The 11321-nt window shown below is 50.2% G+C and overlaps 1 protein-coding gene across 1 annotated transcript; it reads right to left on the minus strand.

Annotated features, from left to right (window-relative positions):
- Positions 1-6544: 6544 nt before the first annotated feature.
- On the minus strand, positions 6545-6847 carry LOC136548984 (uncharacterized). The gene has a single exon (XM_066540319.1). It carries the CDS (start codon positions 6845-6847, stop codon positions 6545-6547), a length of 303 nt encoding a protein of 100 aa, XP_066396416.1.
- Between the last annotated feature and the right edge of the window lie 4474 nt (positions 6848-11321).

The raw sequence follows: 11321 nt of genomic DNA on the forward strand, positions 1-11321 counted from the left end.
TTGGCGTAACCTGCATGGGGCATTCTGCTTCTCCCTACCCATCTCTCGGTAGCAGCTCAAGTCATCCGATCAACTTGGGTGACCTGTCGGTCTCTCCTTGATGGAGATTCCATTGGTGGGCCCCTACAAACCCTTCTAGGGAAGGTAGAGGCTAAATCTCAGGGTGCTAGGACAAAAACTCTGATCACACTAGTGAGCAAAAATGTTGTAGCCACTGGGGCATGGGTTTCTTACGGTCCGATCAGTTTTACTCAGAGTTTGTTTCCACACACCTTGCCTCTAGGTTTTAGCGTGAGAAAGAGGTTGGGCATAGAGAATGTCTACCGAATAAACACTCTTGCCAAGCCCCGAGTGAGGCCCAACCCCTTGTTGTTGCTAGGGTCAGGGGCTCGATAGCAAAATTAATAAGAGAAAACATGCATAAATTAAGGGTGACTAGTCTCTCAGCAGCGGCCCAAACCGTCTGATCGACATGGGTCACCCGCTAGCATAGGACTTACCTTGATGGCATGAGTGATGGGTTTAGGGAGCTCTTACTAGATATGTTCGAGTGGAATCTGGGTCCATCGTTCGTGATGGAGTCGGCATAACCCACAAGGGGCATCCTACTTCACCTTACCCATCTCTCGGTAGCGACCAAGCCATCCAATAGACTTGTGTGACCCACTAACATATGACTTACCTGCGGAGATAGAGGATGAGGTCATCCCCCAAGAATTTAGTTAGGCAGATGAGCCAGACGGTGAACTCATAACAAGTGAACAAGCTCTTAGATTTTGTTATGGCCAAACAAATTTTTAGCCCTTCTCCCCTTTTCATATAAAAAGGTTAGTGTGTTCTGACACTTTCCATCATTGAGGCCGCAAAGCTCAGGGTGCAGGTGAACAAACTCTGATCATGCTAGTGAGCAAAGGTGCCATAGCCACTAGGGCGTAGGTTTCTTGCAGTCCGACTAGTTTTACTCAGAGTTTGTTCTCGCAAGCCTAGCTTCTAGGTCTCGTTGTGAGAGAGGGTCAGGCACGAAGAATGTTTGCTAGGTGGATATACTCTTAGATGCATACCGACTCTTTCTGTAGTTAAGGCTAAAAAGCTCGAGGTGTGGGAAAATCTTTGATCATGCTGGTGAGCAAAAACATCGTAGCCACAAAGGCGTAGGTTTCTTGCAGTCCAACCAGTTTTACTCTGTGTTTGTTTTTGCAACCCTTGTTTCTAGGTCTCAACGTGAGAAAGGGTCAGGCATAGAGAATGTCTACCGGATAGATATGCTCTTATTAGCCCCCGAGTAAGGCCCAACCCCTTGCCGTCGCTGGTGTTGGGTGTCACTAAAGATTGGGGAGTCGATAGCGAAACTAATAAGAGAAAGTGTGTGTATATTTAAGGGTAAAAGCAACGTAGCTGCTCGATGTTCCACGAATTGATGAAGACTTCACCGTCAATGGTCTTGAGCTTGTAGGCACTTGGTCGGAGCACCTCCATGATGATGTACAGTCCCTCCCATGGCGAAGAGAGCTTGTGGAGGTTCTTGTTGCTCTAGACAAGGTGGAGGACTAGGTCCCCGACATTGAAGGCCTGACCCCACACTAAACGGCTGTGGTATCGACACAACGCTTGCTGGTATTTGGCCAAGTGAAGGAGGGCGACATCACATGCTTCATCTAGCTGGTCCATGGCATCTTTGAGGGATGCCTCAGCTCCCTATTCGTTGTATGCCTTGACCCTTAGCTCTCCATAGTCGAGTTCAGTCAGGAGGATAGCCTCAGAACCATAAACCATGAAGAATGGTTTGTAGCCGGTGGCCCGACTAGGGGTTATCAGGCTCTAGAGCACCGCAGGAAGTTCCTAGGCTTGAGGCATCGTCCACCAAACTTGTTCAATCGGTTGAAGATTCTAGGCTTGAGGCCTTATAGGACCATGTCATTCACGCGCTCGACCTACCCGTTCGTGCGAGGGTGCACCATGGCAGCCCAATCGATGTGGATGTGATATTCATCGCAGAATCAGAGGAACTTGTTTCTAGTGAACTGCATGCCATTGTCCGTGATGATGGAGTTTAGGACCCCAAAGAAATGGATGATGTCAAGGAAGAATAGTACGGCTTGCTCGAACTTGATCGTGGAGATTGGTCAAGCCTCTACCCACTTTATAAACTTGTCTACGGGGATGAGCAAGTGCATATAGCCCTCGGGCACCCTCTTGAGAGGTCCGACCAGATCGAGCCCCAGACCATGAATAGCCATGTGATGGGGAATGTCTGAAGTGCTTGGGACGGTAGGTGAGTCTACCAAGCATAGTACTAACACCCTTTGTAGGTGCGCACAATATGTTTAGCATTGGCTACCACGGTCAGCTAGTAGAAGCCTTATTGGAACGCATTTCCGACTAGGGTCCTAGGTGTGGCATGGTGCCCATAGACCCCACCATGGATATCACTCAGCAACTACTTCCCTCGCTCGATGAGGATGCAGCGTTGTAGGATCTTGGTGTGGCTTCACTTGTAGAGCTCACCCTTAATAAGGACAAAGGACTTGGCATGATGCACGAGCCATAGAGCCTCTATCTTGTCTGTCGGTAGTGCCTCACAAAGGAGGTAGTCGAGCTAAGGCATCCTCTAGTCAGCTAGAGGGCCAGGCTCTATCGCTGCATCCTCATCAAGCTCCATGACCTCGGGGTCGGATGGAGCTAATGGCTAGTTAACCCCTGAGCCCAGGGCAGGTAGCCCACCACTAGCTTGTTTTGGCTCCTTGTAGTGGATCGAGGGCTTGTGCTGTTCATTAGCGAAGATGCCCATTGGCACTAGCTCTCGGCCGGATGCCACTTTTGCTAGTGCGTTGGCCACCTCGTTGAGACACCTCAGGATGTGATTGAGCTTGAGGCCATCTAACGTGTCCTCTAGCTAGCGGACTTCTCAGCAATATGTAGCTATCTTAGCATTGTGGCAGCTCAACTCCTTCATGACTTGGTCGATGACCAACTAGGAGTCACCCTAAATGTCGAGGCGTTAGATACCCAACTCGATGGTGATGCATAGGTCGTTGATGAGTGCCTCATACTCAGCCACATTGTTGGAGGAGGGGAAATGAAGGTGAACCATGTACCTCATGCATACCACGAGGGGTGAAATGAAGACCAGTCCTATGCCGACGTCTTTCTTCAATAGCGATCCATCAAAGTACATCATCTAGTACTCTTGGTCGGTGACCGCTGGTGGCATTTGGACCTCGGTCCATTCTGCAATGAAATCAGCCAGCACTTGGGACTTGATAGCCATCTGGGAGGCATACAAAATGCCTTGACCCATCAGCTCGAGTGCCCACTTCGTGATTCTTCCCATGGCATCCTGGTTTTGGATGACCTCGCCGAGGGGTAAGGACGCCACAACCATCATCGGATGTGACTCAAAGTAGTGGCATAGCTTCCTCTTGGCGATGAGGACGGCATACAGGAGCTTCTAGATTTGGGGGTAGCGAGTCTTGGAATCAGACAAGACTTCACTAATGAAGTATACATGATGCTGCACTTTGAGGGTGTGTCCCTCTTCATCTCGCTCTACTACCAGGTGAAAGCTCTAGTTTGGTTTTGGTGAATTGATGAAACCCTAAGTGCTAACCTAGTTTATTAAAGTGATTAAAAGATAGGTAGCACTATTCCAAGTGATGAAGCAACTATGAAGATCATGATGATGGTGATGCCATGGTGATGATCTAGTGCTAGGACTTGGAAAAAGAAGAAAGAGAAAAACAAAAAACTCAAGGCAAAGGTGAAATTGATAGGAGCTTTTTAGTTTAGTGATCGAGACACTTAGCGAGTGTGATCACATTTAGGATCGATAGTCGTACTATTAAGAGGAGTGAAACTCGGATCGAAATGCAGTTATAAAAGTGCCACTAGATGCTCTAACTCATTGTATATGCATTTAGGATCTAGTGGAGTGCTAACACCCTTGAAAACATTTGTGAAAATATGCTAACACATGTGCACAAGGTGATACACTTGGTGGTTGGCACATTTGGACAAGGGTGGAGAAGTTGGTGAAGTGAAGGAGGTGATAGTCACTAAAAAATAGTGACCGAACACCGGTCACGTGGTTACCAGACTTGGGGGAGCAACGTTCGGTCATTTATAAAATCTATGTTGTGCTTGGGCTACTCTCAGCCTAAGACCGAACGTAGGTGACTGGACTCTGGCTAAACACTATTTAGCATTCGGTCCTACTAACATGGTGGCACCCAGAGAAGAGGAGGTGGAGCGGATGCACCAACGCGTTCGGTCATGGTGGACCAGACGCATCTGGTCATGATTTTGCCTCTCTAGAACCTTACTGGAAACGATCAGACTCTAGTGATGGAGCATCCGGTCACTTTAAGCAGCGTGTTCAGTCACAACTTAACACGTGGCATGAAGCAAACTAGCCATTAAGATTAGGCGCTCAGCATTTCAGGCTGATGACATGTGGCGAGCATCGGGTGACCGAATGGTGGGGTCTTGCATCCGGTCAACCTGATCGGCGCGTGCGGTCAGCCCATGTTTCACTAGACAGAGGAGCCAATGGCTCTATTCATGGGGGCTTTCTATTTAAGCCCCATGGCTAGCTCAAGCTCACTCTATTGGCCATTTGCATTTACATAGCAACCTTGTGAGCTTAGCCAAAGCCCTCCCACTCATCTCCATCATTGATTCATCATCTTTGTGAGATTGGGAGTAAATCCAAGTGCATTGCTTGAGTGTTTGCATCTAGAGGCACATGGTGTCCGTGTTTCATTATGGGATTCACTTGTTACTCTTGGTGGTTGCTGGCACCTAGATGGCTTGGAGCAGCGATGATCGTCGAGCAGAGGTTGGTGATTGTCTCCGGCTCTAATCATGGTGATTGTGAGGGGTTCTTGACATTTCCCCAACAGAGAGCCAAAAGGTACTCTAGTAAATTGCTCATGGCTTGTGTGATCCTCATCTTGTGTTGGTTGTGCGACACCCAATAGAGGGTTTGGCGTGTGATGCCAATTAGCGCGTGAACCTCCAAGTGAGTGAATCACCACAGTGAGGACTAGCTTGTTGGCTAGCAAGTGAACCTTGGTAAAAAATTATTGTGTCATCATTTGATTCCGAGGTGATTGGTCTTCATTGGTATTCATTTTTGTGATCGATTGGTTCATTCCTTGACTCAGCGGTATAACCATCTTGCTCTCTCCCTTTATATTACCACAAACTAGTTGTCAAGCTCTTTAGTATAGCTAGTTGTGAGAGCTTGTTAGTTTGGTTAGTGTGGCTCTCTAGTTAGCCTTTGAGAGTATACTAACTTAGTGTAGTGACATAGCCATTGTGTGGATAGAGACTATAGAAACTAGAATTGTGGTAGGTGGCTTGCATTTTTAGTAGGCTAGCGCAACACTCGCTTCACCTTATATTTGTCTAACCAGTTTGCTAAGTATTGTTGTAGAAAATTTTAATAGGCTATTCATCCCCCTCTAGCCATTAGGACCTTTCACTAGGGCGGCGCTGACCACTTGCATGGTGGCCGCGATGTAGAACAGAAGTGGTTCCCCATCAGTCGGGGGACCAGGATCGGGGCCTTTGTTAGAAGCTGCTTGACCATGTCAATTGCCTCCTAGGCCTCGGGCGTCCATTCGAAATGGTTGGCCTTCTTCAAGAGCCAATAGCGGGGGAGACCTCATTCGCTGAGGCGTTAGATGAAGCGACTGAGCATGGTGAGACACCCCATAACTCATTGCACCCCCTTTATGTTCTGAATTAGGCCCATCCTTGTGATGGCCAAGATCTTCTCTGGGTTGACTTCGATGCCACACTCAAAGATGATGAAACCCAGTAGCATACCCCTTGGGACCTCAAAAACGCACTTCTTAGGGTTAAGCTTAATGTTGTTTGCTCAGAGTTTTGTGAAGGTCTACTCAAGGTCAGCTATGACCTGGTCTACCCATTTGGACTTAACCACGATGTCATCCATGTAGGCCTCAACGGTTCACCTGATGAGGCCACCGAAACATTTGAGCATACAACGCTGGTATGTGGCCCTAGCATTCTTTAGACCAAATGACATTGTAGCATAGCAGAATGATCTGAATGGGGTGATAAAAGATGTCATGAGCTGGTTAGATTCTTTCATCATGATTTGATGATACCTGAAGTATGCATCAAGGAAGCAAAGGGTTTCACACCCTGTGGTTGAGTCAACTACTTGGTCTATGCATGGCAAAGGAAACAGATCCTTTGGACACACTTTGTTGAGACCCATGTAGTCAACACACATTCTCCATTTCCCACTCTTCTTTCATACAAGAACAGGATTGGCTAGCCACTCGAGGTGGTATATCTTCTTGATGAACCCAACCCCCAAAAGCCTCTCAATCTCCTCGTTGATGGCCCTATGCTTCCCCTCGTTGAAGCGATGCAGGCGCTGCTTCACCGACTTGGAGCCTGGCCTAATCTTTAAGGCGTGATTAGTGACTTCTCTCAGAATGTCTAGCATGTCCAAGGGTTTTCACACAAAGATATCTCTGTTGGTGCTAAGGAAGTCGATGAGCACGCTTTCCTATTTGGAGGAAAGCATGGTGCCAATGCGCATCACTTTGCTCTTGGAGCCACTAGGGTCTATGAGGACCTCCTTGGCGCCCTCCATAGCCTCAAAAGACCCAGCTGACCGCTTGGGGTTAGGTGCTTCTTCGATGACCTCCTTCCTGATGGCTGCAAGCTCCTTGGAGGCAATGATTGCCACGGTGTGTTCGTAGCACTCGACCTCACACTCATAGGCGCGCTGGAAGGAGGTGCCAATAGTGATGACCCTACACGGTCCCAGCATCTTTAGCTTTAGATAGGTGTAGTTGGGGATGGCCATGAACTTTGCATAGCATGGACATCCTAGGATGGTGTGGTAGGTTCTGTGGAACCCGATCACCTAAAAGGTAAGGGTCTCCACCTTGTAATTGGTTAGATCTCCAAAGGTGATAGGCAGATCGATCTACCCAAGTGGCATGGCTTGCTTTCTAGGCATGATGCCGTGGAAAGGCGCTCCAGTTGGTCAGATGCGTGATCGATCGATACCCACGGCGTCGAGTGTTTTGGCATACATGATGTTGAGGCCACTACCTCCATCCATCAGTACCTTAGTGAGCCGCTTCATGTCGATGAAAGGTTATCTCCTTGGTTGTGGATACTCCTTGGTTGTGGGATGCTCTCCAAGTGGTCGGTCCGATCAAAGGTTATTGCAGACTCCAACCATCGAAGGAAGGTAGGCACGACTGGCTTAGCCATATAGACCTCATGGCGCACAAGCTTCTAGCAGTGCTTAGAGTCATAGGCCGTCGACCCTCCGAAGATTATGAGGCAGCCATCAAGTGTTGGAAAGTCATCGTCCTCCTCCTCGGTGTCGTTTGCGATCAGCTTGGGGTCCCCCCTATGCTCCCTCTTGTTGGAGCCTCTAGACAAGAACCGCTTCATGATGCCATAGTCCTTGTAGAGATGCTTGACGAGGAAGGCATGGTTCAAGCATGGCGCTTCATGTAGCTTCTCAAAGTGGTTTGGGGTACCCTCGGTGGGTTTCTGTCCCCCCTTGCGGTCGGCAGCGGCCATGAGCGAGCCCTCATGCCACTGCTTGTTCTTCCTCTTGCTAGGACAGTTGGAGGCAACTTTGCCAGCGTCCTTGTCCTGCTTCGCCTTGCCCTTGAGGTGGTCGAAGATCGCTTCGATCGCCTCCTCACTCGAGGCATAGCTAGTGGTGATGTTGCGGAAGTCCTTGGTGGTTCACGGGCCCATACGTCCCAGCTTATGGATTAATGACTTGTAGGTGGTCTTAGACAGGAAAGCTCCTATGATGTTGATGTCGACGACGTTAGGCAGCTCATTGCACTACCAAGAGAAGTGTTGGATGTACCCACAAAGGGTTTCTCCATCCTTCTATCGGTAGTTTTTGAGATACCATGGGTTCCTAGGATGCTTGTATGTGCCTTAGAAGTTTCCCACGAAGATCTCTTTTAGGTCTGCCCAACTTTAGATTCTATTGGGTAGAAGGTGCTCCAACCACATTCGTGTCGAATCAACCATGAACAATGAAAGGTTGTGGATAATAAAATTGTCATTATCTGCTCCACCGGCTTGGCAAGCAAGCCGATAATCCTCAAGCCACAGTCTAGGGTTCGCTTCCCTAGAGTACTTTAGGATGTTGGTTGGCGGTCGGTACGGTGGTGGAAGGCGGCGTTGAGGATGTGCCAACCAAAGGCCTGAGGTCTTAGAAGGTCGGGGCTTGGGCTTTAGTCCTCGCTGCTGTCATAGCGTCCACCATGACAAGGGTGGTAGCCATGGTCAGCCCCCTCCATCGCATTGCCATAGGGTATGTCGGTGGGCGTCAAGGACACATTATACTGGTTTGAGCAGAATGTCCCAACATCTAGTTCATCACTGCCGCTCATGTTACCATCACTGAAAGTTTGCAGTAGGGGTTACAAACGGGCGAGAGAGGGATACATCCCAAGTCTCTAGTGAAAGGAGTGAATAGGTGCTGAGAGATTGATTGCTGCTCAGTCGAGTGCTTATATCATGTTCTTATCAGTTCAGGGTAATTCAATCAGTTATCTGATGCCCCCATGGGATGTCATGCATTCCCTTTTATAGGCCAAGGGAAAGCGTGGGTTACAGCGGAGGAAGGGAGGAGAACAAGAGAGAGAAGAAGTCCTTTAGGATCATCGGGTCCTCCTTCTCCTTCATGCAGTTCCCGCCGACCCTATAGATGTTAATAGGGACAGCTCCATGTCATAGTCCTATCCATCACTAGCACCATGCGTAGGAGTCACCTGCCAGTCATGAAATTCCATTATGTCGCAGCGGATGTCATGGTGAGCTGACGCATCTATCAGCGTTCGTACGGGGGTTAGGCGGAACAGTGCTAGTGCACCCGATGCTATTCCTGATGTGAATCCCTAGGTATGGCCTATCATGGCCGCAGGTTACATCAAGGCATGCCGGTCTCTTCCTTGGTGTTACAGTTTTGACCTAGGCCCATACGCTTGGACCTAGAGTGGTTAGCGGTGGCATGGGACCCCATCGGGCGAGATGGAGCCCACACCTGAGGGGTTGGGCGAGGCGAAGTTCGTGGCCTCAGGGTTGGATGAGGCAGAGCCCATAGCCTTGGTGTCAGGCGAGGCAGAGCCCTCTCCTAAAGGTCGGGCAAGGTAGAGTTCACCATAGAGGATGGGCGAGGCAGAGCCCATAGCCTCGGTGTCGAGCGAGGTGGAGTTTGCCCCCAGATGTCAGGCAAGGCGGAGCCCACGACCTTAGTGTCAGGCGAGGTGGAGCCCTCTCCTAGAGGTCAGGCGAGGCAGAGTTTGCCCCTAGAGATCGGGCGAGGCAGAGCCCATAGCCTCGGTGTCAGGCGAGGTGGAGTCCTCTCCCAGAGGTTAGGTGGGGCGGAATTCTCCCCTAGATGTCAAATGAGGCAGAGCCCATGGCCTCGGTGTTGGGCGAGGCGGAGCCCTCTTCTAGAGGTCGGGCTAGGCGGAGCTCACGGCCATAGGGTCGGGTGAGGCGGAGCCCGTGGCCTCGGTGTCGGGCGAGGCAGAGCCCACCCCTAGAGGTCGGGCGAGGTGGATCTCATGGCCTCCTAGAGGTCGGGCTAGGCTGAGCCCTCTCCCAGAAGTCGGGCTAGGTAGAGCCCATGGCCTTGGGGTCGGGCGAGGCAGAGCCCGCCCTAGAGGTCGGGCAAGGCAGAGCCCGCCCCCAGAGATCGGGTGAGGCGGATCTCATGGCCTTGGGGTCAAGCGAGGCGGAGCCCGCAACCTTGGTTTCAGGTGCGGCGAGGCCCACCTCAGGAGGTTAGGGCGAGGCAGGTCGCACAGCCTTAGGGTCGGCAAGGCAGAGCCCTCCCTCGGGGCCCACGTACCTGGGGGTCGGTTGGAGCTATAGTCATGCTCTTGACTGCTTGGAGAAATTAATGTTGATGACCATTAGCCCCTCCTCTTTGGGTACCTTAGTATTGGTCCCTATGGTCTGTATCATTGTACTCAATGCTCATTAGCCCCTCATCACTAGTTTTGGCACAATGTGCATGTTCTCATCTTTGAACATAGCTAGCGATTACCCCTACAATAATACCCCTACCTAGAGAGCAGTGGGCCACCTCTTGATTTGCGGTGAATGACGCTAGGTAGGGGTGTGTGCTTGATCCCATGGCGAGCCAGATGGACCTCAAATCAACAATGCGTTCTCATCGTTAATCTCATGGAGATCCATGTCAGTCTACGATGACGACTCATCGCTGGCTACACCAGCCCCCGCGATAGCAGATCTGGTCTCAGAACCACCTCTGAGGTCATCTTCACCAACAACTCACCGCCCGCTAGGTGCTCGCCATCAACACATACCAGATAACACCATACGTCACCGACCAGACTTTCTGTCTAAAGCTAAGTCATGTTTTAATATTCTTCTAAATATTCTCCAATCTCTGTATATCGCCATGATGTTTCTCCGAGCTGTTTTCTCCATGTTTGCTCCCCCAAACGATTTTCCAAACCCCCAAATAGTCCTATTGATGCTCGAACACCTCTAGAGATGGCCCTTTCTCTAGCTCCTCCCTACACGTGCACGAGCGTCTGCCCTCTGTGTTATGGGTGGTTGGCAGTGGCTCCTTAGCGACGCTTGTTCCTCCTACACGTGCACGGGCTCCGCGTTATGGTTAATACGCTAGCTAGGGCTGGAGACTCAGCTACACACTAACTGTTCGGGCAGTTTATATTAAATACATCTTTGCTCCAATTGATCGCCAAGCTACATACGCTATTTTTTTCTCTAGAGTTCATATATTTTTACATCATGTACTACCCGTTCTACATGTTTGTATTGCAGGATCATTGTCTAGGTGATCGGACCACCTAGTGCTTGGACTTCTCCACCAATCAACGGGTTGGACCGCTAGGTTCATGGACTTCATCGCCGACCAGTTGATCGGACTATTTGCTGGTTGCTTCTACTCAATGCTCACTTCATCGCCGACTAGTTGACCAGACTGTTCATCGCTCATGCTTCATCACCAGCTACACCGATTACTCCTCGGTGCTTGGATTCTTCGTGCTTGAGGACTAAGTGGGCCCACTTCACCACACGGATGTCACCAGCTACGCCGGGGACTCCTCGGTGCTCAGACCTCACCAGCTACGCCGGGGACTTCTCGCTCCTCGGTGCTCAGACATCGCCAGTGACGCTAGGGACTCCTCGGTGCTCGGTCATCGCCAGCGACGCTAGGGACTCCTTGCTCCTCGGTGCTTGGATATCACCAGCAATGCCTAGGGCTCCTTGCTCCTCAGTGCTTGGTCAATGCC

Source organism: Miscanthus floridulus, chromosome 4 (assembly GCF_019320115.1).
Source record: "Miscanthus floridulus cultivar M001 chromosome 4, ASM1932011v1, whole genome shotgun sequence".
Taxonomy (NCBI): Eukaryota; Viridiplantae; Streptophyta; class Magnoliopsida; order Poales; family Poaceae; genus Miscanthus; species Miscanthus floridulus.

Excerpts from the sequence above, each read along its gene's own strand:
- LOC136548984 (XM_066540319.1), bottom strand. The coding sequence starts at position 6,847 with ATGGCCATCCCCAACTACACCTATCTAAAGCTAAAGATGCTGGGACCG.